This window comes from Suncus etruscus, chromosome 1 (assembly GCF_024139225.1).
Source record: "Suncus etruscus isolate mSunEtr1 chromosome 1, mSunEtr1.pri.cur, whole genome shotgun sequence".
NCBI lineage: Eukaryota > Metazoa > Chordata > Mammalia > Eulipotyphla > Soricidae > Suncus > Suncus etruscus.
Genome location: NC_064848.1, coordinates 158782358 through 158806631, shown reverse-complemented (window position 1 = coordinate 158806631; position 24274 = coordinate 158782358). Strand labels below are relative to the sequence as shown.

At 51.6% G+C, this 24274-nt stretch overlaps 2 protein-coding genes across 2 annotated transcripts in view; one reads left to right on the top strand and one right to left on the bottom strand.

The window, feature by feature from the left end:
• The first annotated feature begins 602 nt into the window (after positions 1 to 602).
• HIC1 (HIC ZBTB transcriptional repressor 1) lies at positions 603 to 2839 on the top strand. The gene is given in 2 exon segments (XM_049782335.1): positions 603 to 1334; positions 1336 to 2839. Coding segments are annotated over 2 exon segments (2133 nt in total). The 3' UTR covers positions 2737 to 2839.
• Positions 2840 to 3692: 853 nt separating this feature from the next.
• SMG6 (SMG6 nonsense mediated mRNA decay factor) overlaps positions 3693 to 24274 on the bottom strand; it is a 303380-nt gene continuing 282798 nt past the window's right edge. Inside the window, exons 16-19 of the mRNA XM_049782046.1 lie at positions 13394 to 13547; positions 9267 to 9478; positions 8803 to 8884; positions 3693 to 5383 (exon numbers count right to left, since the gene is read on the bottom strand). Coding sequence (XP_049638003.1) covers positions 5253 to 5383; positions 8803 to 8884; positions 9267 to 9478; positions 13394 to 13547 — 579 coding nt within the window. The 3' untranslated portion in view covers positions 3693 to 5252. The remainder of the gene's footprint in view (positions 5384 to 8802; positions 8885 to 9266; positions 9479 to 13393; positions 13548 to 24274) is intronic.

The following is a 24274-nucleotide window of genomic DNA, read 5'->3' as shown; positions in this document are numbered from 1 at the left end:
CCGGCCTTCGCGCTCTGCCCGCCGAGGCGGCCGCTGCCTCTGCTCCCCGCGCGGCCCGAGCCGCAGGGGCCCCCGGCGGAGGAGGGTCTGACAGTCCCCGGCCGGCCGGCCGGCGCTCCCCTCCTGCGGACCACCGCCCCAGCTGGGTGGCTTCTCCCGAGGCGGGTGGCGTTTTGGACTCGGCTCCCTTCTTCCCCACTTGGGCAGACTCCTCCGCCCTGAGTGACTTTTCCTGAAGCGGACATTTTCCTCAAATCGGGGAACAGTCTTCAAAAGGGTCGCTCCGCTCGAAGGAAGTTTTCTGTCCAGGAGGCCCCAGAACCGGCCTGGCATCGCAGGGGCTCCGGGGACACACAGATCGTCCTGACCCACCCGCCGTACTCCTGCAGCCGCTCCCGGCCTGGGTCTGCAGGGCCGGGTTTCTGCGCCCGGAGGCCTCTGAGCCTCACCGGTGCCCAGGCCGAGGGGCCGATGCCCTGGCTCGGCGGCGGGGAAGGGGAAGTGGAGGGAAGACGTGCGGGTTTGGTCGCAGGCAGCAACGGCTCTGTGCACCTTTGACCCGGCTGCTGTGTGTCCCTGCAGGAGAGCGTGCTGGGCAGACGATGCTGGACACGATGGAGGCGCCTGGCCACTCGAGGCAGCTGCTGCTGCAGCTCAACAGCCAGCGCACCAAGGGCTTCTTATGCGACGTGATCATCGTGGTGCAGAACGCCCTCTTCCGCGCGCACAAGAATGTGCTCGCGGCCAGCAGCGCCTACCTCAAGAGTCTGGTGGTGCATGACAACCTGCTCAATCTGGACCATGACATGGTGAGCCCGGCAGTGTTCCGCCTGGTGCTGGACTTCATCTACACCGGTCGTCTGGCTGATGGAGCAGAGGCCGCAGCTGCCGCGGCGGTGGCCCCGGGGGCCGAGCCGAGCTTGGGCGCTGTCCTGGCCGCCGCCAGCTACCTGCAAATTCCGGACCTCGTCGCACTGTGCAAGAAGCGCCTCAAGCGCCACGGCAAGTACTGCCACCTGCGGGGTGGCGGCGGCGGGGGCGGCGGCTACGCTCCCTACGGCCGGCCGGGCCGGGGGTTGCGTGCCGCTACACCCGTCATCCAGACCTGCTACTCGTCCCCAGCCGGGCCTCCGCCGCCGGCTGTCGCCGAGCCGCCGTCGGGCCCCGATGCCGCGGTGAACACGCACTGCGCCGAGCTGTATGCTGGCCCGAGCCCCGCCGCTGCCCTCTGCGCCCCGGAGCGACGCTGCTCCCCTCTCTGTGGTCTGGACCTGTCCAAGAAAAGCCCGCCCGGCTCTGTGCCTCCTGAGCGGCCTCCCGGAGACCGAGAACTGCCCCCCGCGCCCTGACAGCCCTCCCAGCGTCGGCCCCATTGTCTACAAGGAACCGCCGCTCGCCCTGCCACCCCTGCCGCCGCTGCCCTTCCAGAAGCTGGAAGAGGTCGTGCCGCCTCCCGACCCTTTTCGGAGCGGCAGCGGCAGCCCAGGACCCGAGCCCCCGGGCCGCCCCGACGGGCCCAGCCTCCTGTACCGCTGGATGAAGCACGAGCCGGGACTGGGCAGCTACGGCGATGAGTTGGTGCGGGAGCGCGGGTCCCCTGGGGAGCGCTGCGACGAGCGCGGAGGAGACCCGTCCTCACCTGGGGGGCCGCCGCTGGGCCTGGGGCCTCCGCCACGCTACCCAGGCAGCCTGGACGGGCCTGGTGCCGGGGGCGACGGCGACGACTACAAGAGCAGCAGCGAGGAGACGGGCAGCAGCGAGGACCCCAGTCCGCCCGGCGGCCACCTCGAAGGCTACCCATGCCCACACCTGGCTTACGGCGAGCCCGAGAGCTTCGGGGACAACCTGTACGTGTGCATCCCGTGCGGCAAGGGCTTCCCCAGCTCCGAGCAGCTGAATGCACATGTGGAAGCTCACGTGGAGGAGGAGGAGGCCCTGTATGGCCGGGCTGAAGCAGGCGACGTGGCCGCGGGGGCCGCCGGCCTAGGGCCCCCTTTTGGAAGCAGCGGGGACAAGGTCCCTGGGGCTCCTGGTGGCCTGGGCGAGCTGCTGCGGCCCTACCGCTGCGCGTCGTGCGACAAGAGCTACAAGGACCCCGCCACACTGCGGCAGCACGAGAAGACGCACTGGTTGACCCGACCCTACCCGTGCACCATCTGCGGGAAGAAGTTCACGCAGCGCGGGACCATGACACGCCACATGCGCAGCCACCTGGGCCTCAAGCCCTTTGCGTGCGATGCCTGCGGCATGCGCTTCACGCGCCAGTATCGCCTCACTGAGCACATGCGAATCCACTCGGGCGAGAAGCCCTACGAGTGCCAGGTCTGCGGCGGCAAGTTCGCTCAGCAACGCAACCTCATCAGCCACATGAAGATGCATGCCGTGGGTGGCGCACCGGCCGGTGCACTGGCGGGCCTGGGCGGCCTTCCTGGCGTCCCTGGCCCAGACGGCAAGGGCAAGCTCGACTTCCCCGAGGGCGTCTTCGCCGTGGCCCGCCTGACTGCTGAACAGCTGAGCCTGAAGCAGCAGGACAAGGCGGCAGCCGCCGAGCTGCTGGCACAGACCACGCACTTCCTGCACGACCCCAAGATGGCGCTAGAGAGCCTCTACCCGCTGGCCAAGTTCACCGCGGAGTTGGGCCTCAGCCCGGACAAGGCGGCCGAGGTGCTGAGCCAGGGAGCTCACCTGGCGGCCGGACCCGACGGCCGGACCATCGACCGTTTCTCTCCCACCTAGAGCACCCCTCTCCGGCCCACCTCCGCGCCGCCTGCGCCATGGCCTGGGTCCGCCTCTGCGGCAGCAAGTGGTGCTGCATCTAGACAACTGTAGCAGCAGCAGCAGCAGCGGGCAGCGCCGCCGCCCCACCTGGCCTCACTGCTTTGTGCCTTAGCCCGGGGTTGGGGGTGGGGGAAACCTCGGGTCAGGGGTGGGATGGGGGAAAGGGAGATTTATATTTTTGATATCAGCTTTGACCAAAGGAGACCCCCAGCTCCACTCCGCCTCTTCCTGTGGTTCGTTGGCCCCTTCCCCCAGCTCTGTGCTGCTCTGGGGGGCAGGGTGTCACTGTCGGGGCGCTCCCAGCCCTACCTCCGGCCCCTGGGACCACACCCATTCTCACTGTGAATCTCCCCGCTGGGGTCGGAGTGTTGGGCAGAGTTGGGGAGTGGGGAGGGGACTGAGCCGGCTGGATGGGGCCCCCCACCTCCACTCCCGCCCACCCCGGGGACTGATAATGTGAAGTTCCTCATTTTGCACAAGTGGCACTAGCCCCAGGGCCAACCTTTCCCTCCTGATGTTAGAGTATGAGACAGCCACAGCCTTCCTAGTCTCTCACTCTTACGGTGTCCCCCTCATTACCCTGGGGCCCCGGACCATATTTATTGCATGCACCCCCGGGGCCCCCATCCCGAGCCCAGGCTGGGCTGGAATGTGGTCTCTTTAGCTCCCTCCTCATTTGTATATTTTCTACCTTGTACACAGGCTCTTTTAGAGCCGCTTCCATTTTCTATACTCGAACCAAACAGCAATAAAGCAGTAACCAGTGACCCCGGACCCTGCTGCTCTCTTACCCCTGCACAAAGACCTGGGTGGGCCACACCGGGGTGGGCAGAGGGGCCAGATCGGTTCCCTCCTACGGGGGCTTGGACTTCTTCCCTTCCCATCCCGAGACAGATGAGCCAGAGGTCAGTAAGTTTCATAACTAAAAATTTATTAAGGAAACAAAACCAATGCTGCAAGTGGAACAGAAAGGAGTTGGATCTCCCACCCACCCGCTTTCATCTGTGGGAGAGAAGAGGGTGGGGACCTGTACCCCACACAGCCCATGCTTCTGAAGTCCTGGGAAGGTTCAGAAACTGGACCACTTGCCTTGGTTCTCTGGCATAGCCACACTCTTTCAGGCATGACCTGGGTCTGAGGAAGGGCACAGACTTGCTGCCGTCCAGTGGGCAGGGGCTGTTGATAGCCAAGACAGAAGGCTCTGGGGGATCCCCCATTGGTCCCATCAAGACTTACTCCTAGCAACTCCTCAAACCTCTGGTCTCATCCCTGTACTGGGATATGGGGACACATTCCCAGCAAGAAACCTCCTGAGTAAGGCTTTAACACAGGTGCCAGCTAAAGAGGCTAAGGAGCCTGTGTCAAGTTTTTCTAGGCAAATCTAGAAATGGTTAAAACCCCAAGCTAGACAATGCTCCTCTCCCAGGCACTGGCCCCACTAAAACCCTTCAGACCAGGTAGAACAAGTCTAAAAGTTTCTAGGATCACTTAGGCCAGGGCACGGCAAGGGTATAAAACAGCTTTATTAAGTATGTGCCATGGGTACAAGAGGAGGACTCAGCATGAGGATCCCTTTGGCAAAGGAATGGAGGGAGGAAATGGAGGAGACCACAACAGTGAGATGACTAGAACAGGAAGGAGGGTGAAGGGGATAATTCAGGACGGAGAGGGACAGGAGAGAACTGACAAGAGTCTGAGGAAGTTGTGTGAAGGTGAAACTAGAGCAAAAGAAGAAAAACGAGGGGTGAGGGAACAAGCAAAGGCCACCTGGAAGCATGGGGCAAGACTACATGTCCTTTTCCTCTAGACTCACGACTGTCCGAGGGCAACACAAGCTGCCAAGTGATAAGGGCAGGAAGAGCAGCATGACGGGAGCATGTGTGTTTGAGGTCAAAGGAGTAGAAGAGGTGGGATGCCAGGGATGCTGTCTTAGGACATGGTGTCAGAACCCGACTTGGCCCATGGGAGAACTGGACCTCAGGAGAGACTGGGCACTCAATGGCATGGCCAAAGCCTCTTGGACACACTGAGGATGGTCTCTGAAGACAATTAAAGGGACCTGTGACTTCACCTGCACCTGATGGAAACTTTAAGCCCAAAGCCCCATCTCCACCTGAGAAAAGTGGTTGAGTCCCTGGCGGAGTTCTTTCCCCAGCTCTGGAACTAGACAGGAGGGAGAAAGGCTGAGAGCATGGGCGGCCTCTGTGGCTGGTCCACCTGCTTTCACTGCAGCCAGCTACCGCCCTGCTAAATCCCAGCAGCCCAGGAAGATCCCAGCAGCTTCCGCCCGACCCTTGGGAGGGGCTCTGTGAGGAGCAACTCCCCCACAGCATGGCCACGGTGTGGGTTGGAAGAGGATGGTTTATTTTCTGGGTGGATTGGTGGCTCAGGCATGTGGGCATCTTCTGTGCTACACTAGGCGCCTCGTGGCCTCTCAGGAACGGTTCCACAGGGTGGGCCCTGGTGTGGGCCCCTCAGCCCACCTGGGCCCATGAGAGGAAGGCTGGGATGTCCCGCACAGGCACATTCCTCGTCAGCGCCTTCACTCGCAGGTTACGGTCATCGGTCAACAGCACCACCTCCCGCAGCAGCCGGATGGGCTCCTCTGTTGGCAGGAGAGAGCAGGACTTCATTGAGGTCAGGAAGCAGAGGCAGTAGCTGCCTCCCCTCTCTCTGGGGAGGAATGTGGTCCCCAGATGAATGGTGGGAGAGGATTAGGGCCACTTCTTGGTCTTTCCCTCATTTGGACACTTAGCCAAGGGTATCCCTACCCTTCTAGTTGAGAGGGCCACACTGGGCAGGGGGGCTGGCTGCCTTCCTTCACCCTGAGAGATGCCCAAAACTCTGGTCTCAACAGATCTGTCTCCAAGGACTTTGGACAGAAAGAGAAGGCCCTTTCCTTCCACTACTCCTGTCTGCTCAGCTGACTCACAGCACTCTCTCTGCACACCCTCTCCTTCTCACTGCATCCAACCAAGAGGTAGAAAAGTAAAGACAGGAGACAAAATGTACCCAAAGCTGCCAGATGTCAGAAAAGGGGACAGGCGCTCTGAGGAATGGAGGGTAAAAGTTCATGGCAGAACTGTGCCATAATGGCTGGCCCTGAGGCTATAGATAATTTTTTCTCAAATAAAAATAATCTATATACATGGTAAAAACCTGGGACAGTACAAAAGAGCAGCAAGCAAGGGTAAGGAGGAAGGATCATCCTTCCTGCTCCCTTTCAGTGTCTGTTCTGCTCCCAGAGGGATATCTGTGTGTGTCCAGATACCTTTCTGCACATTTACAAGTATGTATGCTTGTTACATAAGCCTCTCCCACCACAGCATTATGATCATATTAGACATACTTTATTCAGTTTCTATGTATTCTAAAGATCTATGTTGGCACAAAAACTGGTCCTTGTTCTTTTTATTTAGTCACCATGAGTTATGATATTATTAATATTAATGTTCCCTCATTGTTTTTATATATTTAGAGTGAGGGCAGGATGAATTCCCCAAACTTACAATGTATGGGGAGAACTTAAAAAAAATTTACTCACACAACCTACTCTCTCCTCCTCCCCAATGCGATCATTTCCCCACCCTAGCAAGGAACTTTAGGTGGGTCTCCTCAGTGCTGGCCTGGCTGGGTATTTCCTATATGAGGCTGAGAAGACAGACACGTGAACTGTCCACCAGGGCTCGGGGCTGTTAATGTCATACCAGAACCGAGCAGTTCCAAGTGTGGCAGCTCCAGGGGTTGCCATAGCCTCTGGAGTATGGGCACAGAGGAAGAGAGAGACTCTGGGGGCTAAGAGTGGGGGCCAGGAAGAGGACCAATGAAAGAAGGCATGACGGGAAGTGCAGAGCTGTGGTGGGCACTGAGAGAAGATGGCGGCCATGGGTAAAGAGATGTTTTTAAACTGTTCAGCTGCCTGGGCCTGTCCTCTGGGGTGTGTGAATGTGGTTTGAAGGGTGTGGTGTATGCTGGTGTTATGTGGGGCTCCCAGCTGGCTGCCTGAGTCTGTCTGCAGACCCACGATTCTGGACCTGGGACTCAAGAGCAGGAAAGCTCCAGGCCTTTGGTCCAGTTAACCAAGGCTCAGCATTGCTGGCAAGGGTCTGCAAAGGTTTCTGTGGAACTTTGAGACATTTTTAACAATAAACATCCTCCGTTTTGACACTGGTAACTTCACTTTGTTAGAAACCAGAGACTGTCATCTTGTCAGGCCCCATCCGCCATAATCCACATGATTTTAAAATTCAAACATCGTTTACACATAAACATTTGGTGATAGTTTCTCTATGAATCTGACAAGTTAATCTGCTAAGAATTCACACTGACAAATGGGGTTTGATTACACCAGCCGTTGCTGATGTAATTCTGATAGGGGCGGTCCCCAGGATGGCAATGGGTTCCTGTAGGCTGTTTGGGGTCAAGTAAGGCGTGGGGGAGATTATGGGGTCAAAATGTCTGGGTGGGTGGGACTGCAACAAGGCTTTCTGTCAGCCTGTCTACCTCTCCCTCTAGGAAGCTGCCTGGGAGCAGAGCCCACGTTCCTAGGCTTAACTCAGCTAGGATGTCTTCTTCCTACTTGAATGTTCTAGGGAGTTTGTACAAGTCACAAAGCGGGGTGGGCATCTCCAAAAACACAGCTCTTGGTCTATCATGTAGGACACTTTACTCTGGAAGAAAGAGGGGCCAAACTAACAAGAGGGGAGGAAGAGCAGGAAGAAATAACCTCCAATGCAGCCAAGGTAAATGACTAGAGCAAAAGAATGGGAAACCAGGACTCAAAGAAATAACCTAGGAAGACAGAAACCAAACGAAGACAATGACTAGCACATGACACTGATCTAGGAGCCTGAGAAATCCTTCCAAAAAGACAACTAGATGTGTCCTGGGAAGCAGGGGAAGAAAGTATTAGAGCTTGTGGTCTCTGAGGGGCTGTAAAGAATTGACAGCTCTGATTGAGGGTGAGGTGCTCAAGTCCCTATAAGATCACAGGGTGGGGGGCCAGAGAGATAACACAGTGGTTGGGCTTTTGCCTTGCATGCTGCTGACCTGGGATGGACCCGGGTTTGATCCCTGGCATCCCATATGGTCCCCTGAGTCTGCCAGGAGTGATTTCTGAGGGAAGAGTCAGGAGTAACACCTAATCACCACTAACTGTGGCCCAAAAACAAAACAAAACCAAAACCAAAAAAAAAAAACAAAAAACCCAAAACCCAAAAAAGATCACAGGGTGGGCCTCTGCTTGCTAGACTAAATTCTGCTCACCAAAAAGATGTCGCAACTTTGCTAAGAATTCTCAAGCTCTCACCTGCCTCCAACTCCAGACAGTCTACAAAGTATTACAGTAACCACAGAAACAGGTAGAAAGGATGCACTACTGCAGGGGAAGTCCCTCCGCCTGGTATGATGAGGATAAACATTATGGGATGAACTAGGAGGGCAAGAATGGCCAAAAACAAAACAAAACAAAAACCCACTGCAAATTTTCCAAATTGCAAAAGGTTGGGCTAAGAGACCATGGTCAGAATAAAGTACCTCATCTCCTATCATAAAGGCATTCTCACTAGGGCCCGAGTGATAATAAAGTAGGCTGGGCTCTTGCCTTGTACGCTGCTGACTGGGGTCCAACTCCCCAGCACTCTTTATGATCCCTGAGGCCACCAGGGGTGACCACTGAGTGCAGAACCAGGAATAAGTCCTGAGCATTGTGCCAGGTGTGTCCCAAAACCAAATAATAAAAAATTGTTTCACTGTCAAGAGGACCCAGGACAGAAACAGATACAGATACATGGGTTAGGGAAGCTCACCACCTAGTGCCTATCTTACTGAATTAGGCCCATTCTTATTTGGCCCAGGGGCTAGCACATTCCCTGGGTGGGAGCTGACTGTGGGGAGGAAGGGCAATCTATGACAGGGAGGTGTGACTTGCAGGAAAGAAGGCCACTGGGTTGGTCTTAGGCTTGTCTCAAACTTTCTAGGCTGAAACTGATAGAATGACCCCTAGGAAGAGGCAAAGCTGCCTACCTTTGTTGGTGGGCATAAAGTCCTTAGCTTTGTCTTTGCAGTAGTGGAGGCAGCAGGAGAGGATCAGGTCATCGTTGTTACCCTGCAAGAAACCGTGTGAGACATGCCATGGGCAGGAGGGGGCGCCATGAGGAGGTGGCACAGGTATCACTGGGTGCTGGGAGGTCACACCCTCTCTTACATGCCTAGGCTCTGCTGGGCTGTGTCCAACTGTGCTTCGAGATCTAGGGGACGGGAGTCTGCCCCTCCCAGGGCTGAATAGTGGCTGCCCCCTATGCCCAGAAAGACCTTCCTTTACCCTCTTCCTGGAGCCTCTATTCTGAAGGTTGGCTACAGGCCCTCCCTTTCTAACAGGGTCTCAGGGGCATCCAGATGCCCAGGATGACCTTCCTTTACCCTCTTCCTCCTAGAGCTCCTATTATGAAGGCCGACTACAGGCCCTCCCTTTCTAGCAGGGGTCTCACCAACTGGCCAGTGATGTCCTCACTGCGGAAAGCGATAGATTCAAGTTCATTGCCACGGCTGGTCAGAGCCCGGAGGCAGGAGTCTCGACTCTCGAATCGCCGCTCGAGGAACTCAATGGATTTTCGGGCCTTTTCCTGTACCACACGGGCGTAGCCTCCAGCACGGTGGTCTGTCTCCTGCCCCTTGGCCAGGCCGTCCAGCTCATTGATCACTGATAAGAAAGAGTTTCCGCAAGTTATTAGCCTGTGTGCTATCTGCCTACACCATTTCTCCTTTCCAAGTCAAGAACCCATCTGATCCCACAGGACTCTTCTAGAGCACTGAGGGACCCTCGAGAGCAAGTGTTCCAGACTTATTTTTGAACCATATCTGGCAATGTTCAGGGCTTAGTCCTGGCTGTATTCAGGGGTCTGGACACCACTGAGTAGTGGTACTCAGAAACCATATGTGGTGCCAGGGATAGAACTAGTGTGGACTGTGTGCAAGGCAACTGTCTTATTTTCTATACTCTCTCTGATCCATGAAGTTAGTGTTCCAGACTTTTATTTATTTATTTTTTGTTCGTTTTTTTGGGCCACACTTAACTGTGCTCAAGGATTGCCCAGGGTTGTGCTGGAGTACCACATGGGATGCTGGAGGACCATATATGGTGCTGGCTGCATGCAAGGCAAATAATTACCTTACCTGCTGCACCATCTCTCCAGCCCATGTTTTAGACTTTCTACAGTGGTCTATTCCTATCCTCCCCTTCCTTCCACCCTCAGGGCTCCACTGTATCCCCGGGTATCTTACAAGGATTTTCTAGAGCTGCTGTATTCAGAAAAAGAAACCTGGCCTCGCTATTACATTCCTTAGACATAGGATCAAATTGAAAGGATCCCTCAGGAGAAGCAAGGGTAGGGAGAAGCTAAAAGAAAAGAGGCATTTTTCCTTATTCACTATAACATCACAAATAATTGTTCAAGAGGGAAAAAGTTTTATGTCCCGTCCTCAATTGTGTGCAAGGACATCACCAAGTGGGAAGCTGTGATCACAGCCTTCCTCGCAAGACCCTTAGTATTCCCTAAATCTGTGCCCTTGGCACATCCTCCTCCTGATACTGCACGTGCGTCTGTGTGCGCCTGTCTGCCTATGTGTCTGGGACACAGCTTCATTTTCGAGTGAAGATTCTTTCCAAAATTCCAGCCAAAAGCCTGAGGTCAAGTGGGAAATATGCACTCCTTGGGGGTTCCGGGAGTGTTTGGGGTCTGAGGCCTCTTCTCAGTGTAATGATTCATGGCTTGGAGTTGGCGTGAGCATGCTGTTCCATGGTGAGCCTGGCACTCATTGTCTGGGTATTCAGAGATGCTTTCTGGAAAGAGCCCATATGGACAAACAAATGGACAGACAGAGAGACAGACAGACAGACACACACACTCTTTCAGCAACCTGAGGCTTCGATGTTCACACAACGTATGGCGGAGGCTGAGGAGCAGCAGTGGCTGAATGGTACAGCAAACAGAACATCAAACAGGAAAAACTGGTATTCCACCCCAAAATCTGCCTTCCTGCTTCCAAACTAAACAGGCTTCAAAGGGGAAGCTTGTTTGTGCTTCTGCACCAGGCGGGGCTTCTTAATGCTGGGGTCAAGGCAAAGGAGCATGTAGTAGGTTAAAGAGCACAAGAAACAAGCAGGGATGACAGCTGCCTTAACCCTTCATGTTTGGTGCACACAGTGAGTCTACTGAGGAAACCTCTTGGACAGAAGCCCTTAGACTCTCCGTATATCCAGGGCTGTGCACAGAGGAGGAGGGTTCAGGACACTGGCTGGACTGCTAGTCTTGGGCTGTTATTTCCTGACATACTTGAAGCCATCTATTCACTTTATATGCATTCTCTGGGTGTTCTCTTCTATTTTTGTGGAGGGACTAGTGGATGTTAAGGAGATTCAGGGCCCCATTCATTATTCTCAGTTCTTCGAAGAGGCCAGTGGCTTGATACAAGGGCCCGGCTCAAGAATGTGATGCTGCTTGGGCCTTGTGTTGCTAATAATACCTAGGTTACCCCAGCAGCACTAAGGGCCTCCAGAGCTACACCACTGTTGCTCCAGGACCCTGGAGCATGAACCAGGACCATGAACTTGGGCCAGGGGTAGGCTAGGCATATGCTGTAATGATTGTCTCTCATTCCCACCTTGCTCCCTCCCTGCCAAATATGACATTCCTTTCTTCTCAAGGTCAACACCTGCATGCAACTTGCCTTCTGCCAATTCCTGAAGCACAAGGAGACAAGACACAGTAGGACATAATCAGTGCTGGTGACCAGTAGGGCACTTGCTTGCACGTAGCTGACCCCATATGGTTTTCGAGCCTTGCCAGGATTGATACCTGAGCACAAAGCTAGGAGTAAGCCCTGAGCACTACTGGGTGTGGCCCCAAAACAAACACAACACAACAGAACAAAAACCTGGCTTGCTTGGAATGGTACTGGCTCATTTCAAGTTTGTCTTAGGTGACTCCTGACCTATCAGCTAACCTCTCTCTTAGAATATTTCTTATTGTATAGGCCAAAAGCGATCAATTTCCTTTCTTCCTTGTACAAATCTCCTGGTTAGAAAAGCAGAGATTTGGGGCCGGCGAGGTGGCGCTAGAGGTAAGGTGTCTGCCTTGCAAGCGCTAGCCAAGGAAAGGACCATGGTTCGATCCCCAAGCATCCTATATGGTCCCCCCAAGCCAGGGGCAATTTCTGAGCATGTAGCCAGGAGTAACCCCTGAGCATCGAATGGGTGTGGCCCAAAATACCAAAAAAAAAAAAAAAAAAAAAAAGAAAAGCAGAGATTTATCTCAAAGTTATGCCACTACAAGACTCTGTGGGGAGCAGCAAAGCTGAAATAATTTGATGTCTTGCTGCTCAGTCTTTTGGGGGAAAGAAGGAAGAGAAGCTGCTCAACTTTTGAAGATCAGCAGCAAATCTTCCTTTAGGTCTCAGGGCCTAGATTTAAAAGGTTCTGGCCAGGCCACATGGGGAGGGGGAAGGAAGACAGGGAGGGTGGAGGCGGGACGAGGGCTGCTTCAGTGCCAACATTCTCAGGTGGTGCTAACGTGTTTCCCACAACCCCCCAGGGTTCTATAGCCTCTGCAGGGGCGGATGTTTCCTGCCCTTTGTTTCCACCCTCATCTGGCACTAAGACACTTGGGACTGGGAGGGAAGGCCCAATGGAACATCTTGGCATGCATGTCAGAGGTGGCTTGGCAGGCAGACTGCCAGTCTGGCAGCCTTTCCAGAGGACAGGGATCCTGAATGTGCTCCAAATAGTGGCTGTTGAGGAAGGGACGCTGAAAGCTTGGGCTTTCCAATCATCTAACTTCCCTCCCTTCGCTAATAATAGCTATTTTTACTATATCATCTTCATTAGATTGGAGCCCAAAGCACAGAACTTGGGCTGAGATTGACTGGTGCAGAGCTCCAAGAACTTAGGGTGCCTAGACAGTCCCTAGAGACAGACCAGCTGGGCTCCTCTGCCTGAAGCCTTGCGGGTAGACACAAGCTAGCTGGGTCCTGAGATGCTGACCCTGCCCCAGCACCAATGTTTGACAGTGGCAAGAGCCCAAGTGACGGGAATCTATAGGCATGAGCCAAGGGCTTGCTCTGGAGGGTTTCTGTCAGCCTGGCCTTAGGGTGACATAGGCCAGAAGAATGCTACCTCCAACCAACAGAATGATCATGAAAGCTGCAAGACAATCAGACCAAAGGCATCTAACCACTTCAAAATCCTCCCAGCTTCCCTGCCAGACCACCCAGCAGCACTGCCGTTATCTGCCAGGGCTGAGTGTTTACCAATAACGGGAACCAGCTTTGCTGTTTTGCTGCAAGCTTTATAAGGATAAAAACAAGGGCTGGGCTCAGGCAGCCTCTGGTTGCTGGGACACAGGAGTCCATTTGCTGAAGCAGTTTAAGCCATGGATCAGTTATAATAATTTGAACTGCTTTGATTATTAAACAAATTTCCTTGTCCCACACATTCCCTACTTCCCTGCAAATCCTGTCTTACACATTCACCAGGGTGCTGGCTGGCTGGCCCCTAGGCTGAGGACCATTGGAGAGGGGGTTGCTGAGCATGTGCAGGGCTTGCTCTGGCCTGACTCACCAATAAGGGGCACCACCAGGATGTACTTCCTGCTCTCCAGAAGCTGTGCCAGACTGGCCAGGTGGTCAATGAAGCCATTGGTGTCTGGTACGAGAAACAAGGGTCTGATCTCGAGTTCCATCTGCCTCATCTGACTCTGGTCTTCCAGGACGGCCTGCAGAAACACAGAATGGCGAGCCACAGTGAGTGGGCAGGAACTGTGGATGAACAAACAGGGCCCTGACTCCACAGTGTGTCAGCATCCTACCCTCTCACCCCTGGCTCTACTCACTCCTCCAGAATAACAGCAGGCCCTAGTCAGGCCTGAGGGACAGGCCCAAGGCTAGGCAATCCACTGCAATAAAAATCAACATAGACCAAATGGCTCAGGGGTATGAGGCATGATTAATTAAAACTCTGTAGAGGTGGCTTGAGTAATATAGCAGAGCAGGTAGGGCATTTGCCTTACACTCAGTTGACCAGGGTTCAATCCACAGAAACCCATATGTACCTGAGAACAGCCAAGAGTAATTCCTAAGTAAAGAGCCAGGAGTAACCCCTAAGCATCACTGGGTGTGACCCCAAAAGAAAACAAAAACTGAACAACCCACAGAAAAAAACTCCAAAGAAACCATTCTGTAGGGGACTGAAAAAGGACAGTGTGGGTATTAAAAACCAAAACTAAAACAAAACAAAATGAATAAACAGTAACAGAATGGGGTAACCTTGAGCTGGGGGCCTATGAGATAGCATGGAGGTAAGGCATTTGCCTCGCATGCATAAGGTCAGTGGTTCAAATCCCGGTGTCCCATATGGTCCCCCGTGCCTGCCAGGAGCTATTTCTGAGCAGACAGCCAGGAGTAACCCCTGAGCATCGCCGGGTGTGGCCCCCAAAAAAAAAAATCATCTTCTTTTTTTTTCTTTTTTTTGGTTTTTGGGCCACACCCGGCGATGCTCAGGGGTTACTCCTGGCTGTGTGCTCAGAAATAGCTCCTGGCAGGCACGGGGGACCATATGGGACACCGGGATTCGAACCAACCACCTTTGGTCCTGGATCCGCTGCTTGCAAGGCAAATGCGGCTGTGCTATCTCTTTGGGCCTCATCCTCTCTTGATTGGTAACAATTCAAAGGGTCTCTACAGCATACTTTGGAAAGGACAGGTCTAAGCTTGTCAGTTGTCAGTTACAGATGCACAGAGAACTTCCTTGAAAGATATTTCCATCTTTCAGGGAAGCTCTATGTACATCTGTGAAGTCCCAATTGTGTGCGTGCGTGTGCGCTCGTGCAGTTCCATGATGGTGCGTAGGGTTTATTCTTGGCACTGTGCTCAGGGATCAGTTCTGGCAGAGCTTGAAGGACCATCCATCCATCCATCCATCTATCTATCATCTATTCATCTATCTTTCTTTCTTTCCCTCCCTCCCTCCCTCCCTCCCTCCCTCCCTCCCTCCCTCCCTCCTTCCTTCCTTCCTTCCTTCCTTCCTTCCTTCCTTCCTTCCTTCCTTCCTTCCTTCCTTCCTTCCTCCCTCCCTCCCTCCCTCCCTCCCTCCCTTCCTTCCTTCCTCTCCCTCCCTCCCTCCCTCCCTCCCTCCCTCCCTCCCTCCCTCCCTCCCTCCCTCCCTCCCTCCCTCCTTCCCTCCCTCCCTCCATCCATCCCTCATGGCTCCATGCTCAGAAATTGCTCCTGGTAGGCTCCGGGGACCATATGGGATGCTGGAATTCCAACCACTGACCTTCTGCATGAAAGGCAAACGCCTTACCTCCATGCTATCTCTCCAGCCCCGAGGAACCATTTCTAGTGCTAGGGATTGATGGGGTTGGTTTTGTGCAAGACAAGCACTATTTCTTCAGCCCCCCCCCCCCCCGAATACCCGTGGTGTTGCTCAGGCCAACCGGTCTCCTGAGTTGACTGCATGCAAGGCAAACACCCTACCGCTGTGCTATCTCTCTGGCCACCCAAATACCCATTTTTGTCACACTTGAGATAACCTTACACTTGGTATGCCTGTAACTATTGAACATGGTCACCACTGTACTTTTTTTTTTTTTTTTTTACCACTGTACATTTAGTCTCAGGACTTAAGACAAGATGCAACCATGTTTGCTGGAATCTTTTCAGATAGCATGCCCCCTGTATGTGGTGTTGGAGGACACCCATGCCAACATGAGGAGCAGGCAAGCAGGTCCCAGCACTATCATGCCCTCTCCTGGCCTTTTCCCACATACCAACTTACAGGAACACAGAGAGAGGCACAAGGCATCGGGGGAGTAGATGTGCGTGCCAACTGAGATGGGAACTGTAGCTTCAGCTGTGGCCACTAACAGTCAGTGAAGACTGCTGAGGTTTCATTGGCAGTGACAGTAAAACTGAAAGGGCATGACTTCCAATGTTGGGGGTGGTTTTTCTGTGACCTGTTGGGGACCTTTCCCTATGAGTAAGTTGTCACTGCCACTGCCACCACAGTTGGTGGAAGGCACAGGCCACAGGCCACTGGCAGGCATGAGAAATGTGGCTGAGAGGCCCAGTCTGTTGAGGTCTTCCTACTGAGCTCACCTCATTAGGGGAAAGTACCCATAACTACTTTCCCAGGGGACATGGGTTACTGTCCACTCCACACAAGACTGTCAAATGGAGTATGACAAACATCCACCAAAGTTGGCTTGGACATTTAAAATTTTTGTTACTTTTTACTGAGCTATAATTGGTATAAACCACTGTGTAATGGCTTGAGCATTTTTTTTTTTTTTTGGTTTTTTGGGCCACACCCTGTGATGCTCAGGGGTTACTCCTGGCTATGCGCTCAGAAGTTGCTCCTGGCTTCTTAGGGGACCATATGGGACACCGGGGGATCGAACCGCGGTCCGTCCTAGGCTAGCGCAGGCAAGGCAGGCACCTTACCTCCAGCGCCACCGCCCGGCCCCGGCTTGAGCATTTTTAAAGAATACTTCCCACTTAGGTTCAGTTAACCACTCCTTCCTTTCTTCTCCGTGTGATCTTTATTTTGGTTTTGGTTTGGGGGCTACACCTGGTGATGCTCAGGGGTTACTCCTAATACTGAGTGAAGTAATTCTGGCACTCAGGAATTATGCCTGGATGGGTTCAAGGGACCATATAGGATGCTGGGTATTGAACCAGGATTGGCAGCAGATAAGGCAAATACCCTACCACTCACTCACTATACCATCTCTTTAGCCCCTTCTCCTCACTTTTTCCCAGAACCTGGTATTCTATAGCTAATTTTCCACTAAAGTCTCCAAATCTAAGTGAGAGGAAGCAGAAAAAGTACTGACTGACCCTAGCTGGGCAGACTGGGGAGACAGGTACCTGTGATGACTGAGTCAGGGACCTGATTACACTACGTCTGGCCCACTCAGTCCTGTTACCTCCTATCTTGCTTTGAGAAATGATAATGTAGCACTGGCCTGTCTCTAAGAAATGGAACTAACTGCCAATTTTTACTTGTGTGAATAATAAGCTTCTTAGATCTTGTATCATACTACCCTCAGAGCTGGCATCAGGGACTTGGGAAGTAGCTCACATGGTAGAGCACATGCTTGGGCTCAATCCGATGCCACATTACCAAATGCTTCCTGAGAACAACGGTGAAAAGTATAAAAGGTAAGAGCTGGTAAGAAGCAAGAGGTCTTTTAAGACAGGTGGCCAAGGAGGCTAAGATCAAACTGAGCCCATTGTGTATTCTGACACAGAGTAGAAAAAAAATCTAGGAAGAGTTCAGTGAAGCTCTGTCTTTGAGCTTGGAGTTCTTTGAGCTCTGGCTCAGGGCCAGAAAGGTAAAGAGGCCACAGCCTTGCTGGTTCCCTGGGGGTGATGTGGGGTCAATCTGTTTGAGGGTGGTTGGGGTTATGCTGCCATCATCCGGTCCCAGGGACGCCTGAAGACAACTTCCCTTAACCTGGTCCTGCCCAGTGAGTCACCACACAACTGCTTCCTGTTCCCCACATGCCCTCAAGGAGTCTCAGGAGATTAAATGAAGCTACCCCCTTTCTCCTGGGGTACACCAACAGGCCTCTGGGGGCTGAGGGTCGTACCTGGGTCATGAGACCGGTCTGGTTCCCTTCAAACAACGGCAGACGAAAGAGGGACCAGGAGTCTGCAGGCCTCTTCTGTGGGTCTGTGTTTCCGGTCCTCTCTGAGTGGCGCTGTGTATGTGTGTGTTTAGCATTTGCCCTCCCAACTTTTCCAGATTTTACCCGTCAGATTCCTGGCAGCTGTGCACGGCGCCTGTGCCGGCCGTCACGTCCCATTCTGATCTCTGGGTCGCACGGTGAGAGAAGGACACAGGATGCGCAGGGAGTGAAAAAGTGATGTCGGTAGGGAGGGTGCCAAGTCCCCACTCACATGGGACACTTGGGGAGAAGGGGAAGCATGCTGCTATGGAGTTCAGAGGCCGGTAGTAAGATTTATTTTTGTTTGTATGAGTAAAAAGCTGGAACAGCCTCTGGTGGGGGTGAGGGGGATGCAACAGGAATGCTGGGACTCAGGCGCACTAGCCCTGGCCTGGAGTTCAGTGCGATGACTCGGAAAGAGCACTCCATAGGAAGCCTCTGTCTGTAGCTCAGGTTGTGTCACAGTGGGCCTCAGATATGAATGCTGGGAGCCCAATGCAAGCCTGAACACTTTGAATCAGACCAGTGGTAAAAAAGTACCAACTATAGTATGGGGAAAAAAAAGGACACAATTCTATTCTAGAAGGACTAAGCAACCAACTATCTCTGATGTATAGGATCATCCTTGAGAAAGCTGGTAGGAACTAGAAAGAAAGAACAGACAGAAGAACAAACAGTAATATTTGATAGGGAAGCTAAGAAGCATAGGCCCCCTGCTCGAGTTCCTTCTTCTGGACCATAGGGATGATCTGAGGATCAAACCCGTAAGAGATTGAGAAACTGAGAATTACAAATGAAGGTAATGCAATAAGCTGATACAGGAGCTGTGGAACTTGAAGAACCCAAAGTTACAAAGTAGAGCAAGATAAAGAGAAGAGCTTCTGAGGTGTTCCTTCTGCTCCACAGGGAACAACGTTGCTTCCCCTTCCCTCGACTGGAACACAGAACCATCTCTCCTGGCTCCTCTGGCCAAAGCATGTTGTCACCATAAATGAGAAGTTTTGTAAAACAGGAAACTTCCACCTTTATCTTATATGTGAAAGTATCATGCAAAGTGCTAGAAACTTATTTGAAGTTTTAGAAACTTATTTATCAAACGTCATTCTCCTTTCTTCTAGTTCAAATGCATTTTCCATCTCTGTCTATCCAGGTGGGTGGTTATCTGGGTAAACCATGAAGGAGCAGATCCAAAAGTAGAGCTGGTGGGGCTGGAGCAATGACACAGTGGAAGGGCGTTTGCCTTGCACATGGCTGATCTAGGACAAACCCAGGTTCAGTTCCCAGCATCCCATATAGTTGAGCCTGCCAGGATCAATTTCTGAGCATGGAGCCAGGAATGATCCCTGAGCGCCGCCGAGTGTGGCCCAAAAACCAAAACCAAAACCAAAAGAACCCCACAAAAAAAAAAAACAAAAAAAAACAAAAGTAGAGTTGGATAAGGCAGAGAATAGTTGATTTCTCTAAGAGTCACAGTGTTCATTTTTTTCTTTCTTTTAATAATATGGACATATTATATCATTGTTGCTACAGAATTGGGAACTGTACCTGGCAGAGGTGCTGGTTCCTCTCATTTGTGAGGCATGTGGCCTAACTAGAGTTTTCTCTTGGCCCCTGTGAACTTATTATTAATATATTTTTGGGCCATACCCGGCCATGCTAAAGGGTTACTTCTGGCTCTGCACTCAATAATTATTCTTGGTGATGTTCAGGATAGGCACATATGAGCACATGTGGGATGCCTGGGATAAAATCTGGGTCATATGTGCAAGGTAAGCATCTACCTGCTGTAATATATTTCCAGTCTCTGTAGATGTATTATTTAAAATAAAAAAATGGAAGCGAAATAAAAATAAGATTACTTGGTAAGAAACAACCAACAGTGCAAGCAGGTTTTTCTTGAGCTGGAGAAGTCAAAGGGAGCAGATAGTCCATTTGCTCTAGAAAGAAGACAGAGCCAACAGATTCCCTGGGGACAGTATGGCCAATATCTCCAAAATGGGTTGCACATAGCAAAGTTTCTGCTTAGGGTATCTGGGTGATCACAATCAGCTCCATCGACTCTAAATTATACTTTTTTTGTTTGTTTATTTGTTTTTTGGGCCACACCCGGCGGGGCTCAGGGGTTCCTCCTAGCTATCTGCTCAGAAATAGCTCCTGGCAGGCACGGGGGACCATATGGGATGCTGGGATTTGAACCAGCCACTTTGGGTCCTGGATTGGCTGCTTGCAAGGCAAACACCGCTGTGCTATCTCTCTGGCCCCCTAAATTATACTTTTATTTATTCTTTTTGAAAGGAGAGTTTCTACCTGCAGTGGTTGGGGGGCTAATCCAAACTCTGTGCTAGGAGTTAGCTCTCAGTGGTATTCAGGGCACCGTGTGGTACAAGGCATAGAAACTTACTTAAAAGGGTTTTGGGGCTATAGAGAGAGTACAAGGTTTAAGGCATTTGCCTTCCATACAACTAATTCTGGTTTGATTCTCAGCATTGCATATGGTTCCCTGAGCACCACTAGGAGTGAACTCTGAGAACAAAACCAAGAGTAGTTAAGACCTGAGCAACATGTTTTGTTTGTTTGTTTTTGGGCCACACCCATTGACGCTCAGGGGCTACTCCTGGCTATGTGCTCAGAAAACGCTCCTGGCTTAGGGGGACCATATGGGACACCAGGGTATCGAACTGCAGTAAATCCTAGGCTAGTGCTTGCAAGGCAGACACCTTACCTCTAGTGCCACCGTTCCAGCCCAAGACCTGAGCAATATATAGAGAACAACCGAGATGCCTTTCAACAGATGAATGGTTAAAGAAACTGTGGTACATATACACAATGGAATATTATGCAGCCATCAGAGGAGAGATGAAGTCATGAAATTTTCCTATACATGGATGTACATGAAAACTGTTAAGGTTCAGCGAAATAAGCCAGAAGGAGAGAGTCACACACAGAATAATCTCACTGATTTATGGGTTTTAAGAAAAATAAAAAGACATTATTATCATAATCCCCAGAGATGAAGGCTGGAAGGACCGGCTCATGATATGAAGCTTACCACAAACAGTGGTGAATGCAGTTATAAAAATAACTACATTAACAACTACCATGACAATATTAATGAGTAGAAGAAATAGAATGCCTGTCTCAAATACAGGCAGGGGGTGGGGGGAGGAGGGAGATAGGGGGCATTGGTGGTGGGAATGTTGCACTGGTGAAGGGGGGTGTTCTTTGTATGACTGAAACCAAACTACAACCGTGTCTATAATCACGGTGTTTAAAATAAAGACATTACAAAAATATAATAAAATAAAAACTATAAACACACATACACACACACCTGAACAACACCAGGTTTGGTCCCAACACCTCAAAAAAAATAAGTGCACGTAGGGCACTTGCCTTGCATGTAGCTGACCCGAGTTCAATCCTCAGTCCCTGTATGGCCACCCAAGGACCACTAGGAGTGGCAAAAACAAAAATCTGTCTAAGGTGTTCTAGCTAATCATTCAGCAGAATGAGAGGAACCCATGGATATTGGAGATGAGAACAGAGATGTGAGAGAAACAGTCTGTGGAGAAGTTGATGGGCTCTAGAATGGACTTGACCCAGGAGGGCAGCTGCCCAGCTCCACAGGCTGATAAATTTTCCTGCCCTAGCGTGAACGTGCCCCTGGCCTGGTAGTACACTGGCTCCCACCCTGTATCCGACAGCTAGGAGCCAGAGCTGAGTGTCTGTCTTCCGCTAGCTTCCATACAGGTGTGGGGGGCTCTGTGCAGGCTCCATTGTTCCACAGTGGCCCCCCCCCCAGCTGGGTGGCAGTATGAATGAGCTGCAGCTATATTTAGAGTGAAACTCCTGGGGCCACCACAAAGGAGTGACTGCATCTTCAGGAGGGTGGGTGGGCGGGAAGGGGACAGAAGAGTGTAGCTATTTTCAGAACACATGTCATTGCTGGCTACAGAGCAAGACTGTGGCTATAATACTAAGGGAAACAATAGCCGTGGCTAGAGGAAGAGCCTGTTATGTTTCAGGTGGGATGTTTGCAACTGCTCAGGAAACCTGACCCCACCCGACAGCAGCACAAATCACAGCAAAGCCTCATGGAGGCGGGGGATTCACAGGGCCAGGCCCAGTATGAGGTGCCAAGAGGCCACACCTCATGCCTAGAGAATTGTCAGTGACTGCTTTGCTCTGTGGGTCTGTTTAGGGATGAAACACTTTGACCAATCCCTCAAGCCATCATGTTCTCCAGTGTCTGGACATCACCCAAGAATTTTAATAGGGGGCTAGAGCGATAGCACAGCAGGTAGGGCTCAATCTCTGGCACCCCATATGGTTCCCCAAGCCCACCAGGAGTGACTCCTGTGCAGAGTCAGGAGTAACCCCTAAGCATCATTGGATATGACCTAAAAACAAAACAAAACAAAGAGAGAAGATTTGTAACTGAATGAAAAGAACTTAGGTGGAAAGCAGCAAGGTGGGCAGAACCAATTCACTCACTCTGGAGAGCCATATCAAACAACAGGGCGAGACTGCAGAGAGGCTTTGTATGAGCACACTTGGCTTCCCAGCACCCAAAGCTTCAGCTGAGCACATATGGTTCCCCTGCAGCTGGGGCTTACTTGGGTGCCACAGCTCCAGATGCAGAGACCCAAAGCACTGTCTACACCCCTTTTCTGACCTCCAGTTGGCCCTCCTCACCAGACTCTGTGCAATGCCGGAAGAGGGGAGGGAAAAGCTGCAGAACAGGCCAGGCCTCATCCCCCCACCCCCCCGCCAGCCCCACAGATGAGCCCAGGGGTCTAGGTGGATGCAGGGAGGTGGGGTGTGTGGCTAAAATCCCAGATCTCAGTTGGACTTTATAGCCATCATGGGGGCCAGGAGAACTTTTCCCCAACCCCATCTTCATATCCTTTTCCCCAAACATGTGTGGTTCCTGTTTCGCTGCATCTGTAAAAGGCACTGGGAGCTAGGGACTTGCCTTACACCTCTCAGTTAGCGCCCCTGGAGACTGATGGAGTTCAGAGCAGTGTAATTTACAGTCCATCTCTCCGATCTTAATTCACTCGATGCTCTTCTCTTCCTTATTGTATTAGTGTGACCCAGGTACCTGCCAACAATAATGGCCTCTCAAGCAAGGAGCCTCTCCCCTGCTCCCAGGACAATTTATACCTTTTCCTTGGGATTTTCCCCCATTAAATTAAACAAAAAGAGGAAAAATAAGAAAAGGTTAACATGGGTTTGGAGAACTGCAGCCCCGTGGTTCTGGGCAGGGAGCCAATGGCCTGAGGGCACACACATGTGTGTGCTCTCCCAGAAGGGCCTTCACCGGCCCTGTTTTACAGCCACCTCGGCACAGACTCCAGGGTTCACGCATATGGCCAGACAGATGTGTCTGGCTTACGTTCAAGGCTGGAAAATGAAGAATTATGGAAGTGAAGGGCCCCGGGCATTAAAGCAGGGAGGAGGGGGGAGAAGGAAGGGGGGAATTTTTCCTCTGCTGAGAAATCCTCCTGTGGCTCTGAGGCTGGAGGAAGAGGGCGGACAGGAGGCAGGGCTGCCATCAGCAGTGCATGTGGGGCCTGTTCTTAAAGGGCCCACAGCAGATCTTGGGCATCTGGGCCTAAGAAGCCTTCCTTAGAAGTAGCTGGGTAGGCAACTGGGGTACTGGGAGTCAACTCTTATATAAGACCTCTTATTTGTAAGATAGTATTAATAGAGAGACTGAATGAACACTCTTACCAAAAAGGCCTTGGCATAATATGTATACCCACAGCATCCTGTACTTCCCTTCTGTAACAGCCCTTGCTCACACTTTGAATTACTACTGGCTTCTCTACCCTCATCACCTGAATGGAACTTTTAAAACTTATTCTTTGTCTTTTGTCACTTACTAATCTGAGCTAAAGACATGGTACCTAATTCTAAGGAGTTCAGAGTACCACAGGGGAAGAAACAAGTCCAGAAATAACTGTAATATGAGACATCATATAATTTTCATAAATAAAGAATAATCAGTGCCACAGGAACACTGAGCAGAGAGATGAATTCCTTCAAGAGGAATCAGGGAAGGCTTCACTGGGGAGATGGAGTTTCATCTCCAGAATGAACAGGTAGTAGGAAATGTGGAGTAAGAAAGCATCTGTTGATTTAAGGACGTAACAGAAACAGACCTGAGAACAGGAAAGTGCAGGGTAGGGTACGAGAACAGAGAGAAAGGTAATGTGCCAGGCAGCAATGCCTAGTATCTATCATATCAGGCACTTGTCTGATTAATGGGGATGCTATTACCTCTTTCATTTTTACAGGTGAGAAGACAGACTTAGAGAAGTTACATAATAAGCAAGGAATCAACGGGGATGGAAGCAGAAGCTCAAAAACTATCTAGTTTGGGAAGACAAGAAAGTCTTACATACTATAATAAGGAATTAGACTTTATTAGCCATAGGTACTGATGTTTTCTGAGAAGTGGCCCTTTTGAGCAGTGCATAATGAAAACATTCAAGATACATTGGTTGCAGTGGGGTAAAAAAGGAGACTGGGATTCAAGTGGCAGGGTACATGCCTAGCAAGTGAGTAGGCTCTGACTTTGGTTTCCAGCTCAGCATGGGCTTCTGAGCACTGACTGAGTGCAGCACACTGAAGAGTATCACTTGCAGCACACTCTATAGTTACAACACTGCTGGGTGTGGTTCCTTTTAAAAAAAAAGGGAGGGGCCACGCAGGTCTGAGAGAATGCAAAGATAAAGGCACTTGTCTAGCAAACAGCTGTAGTCTGG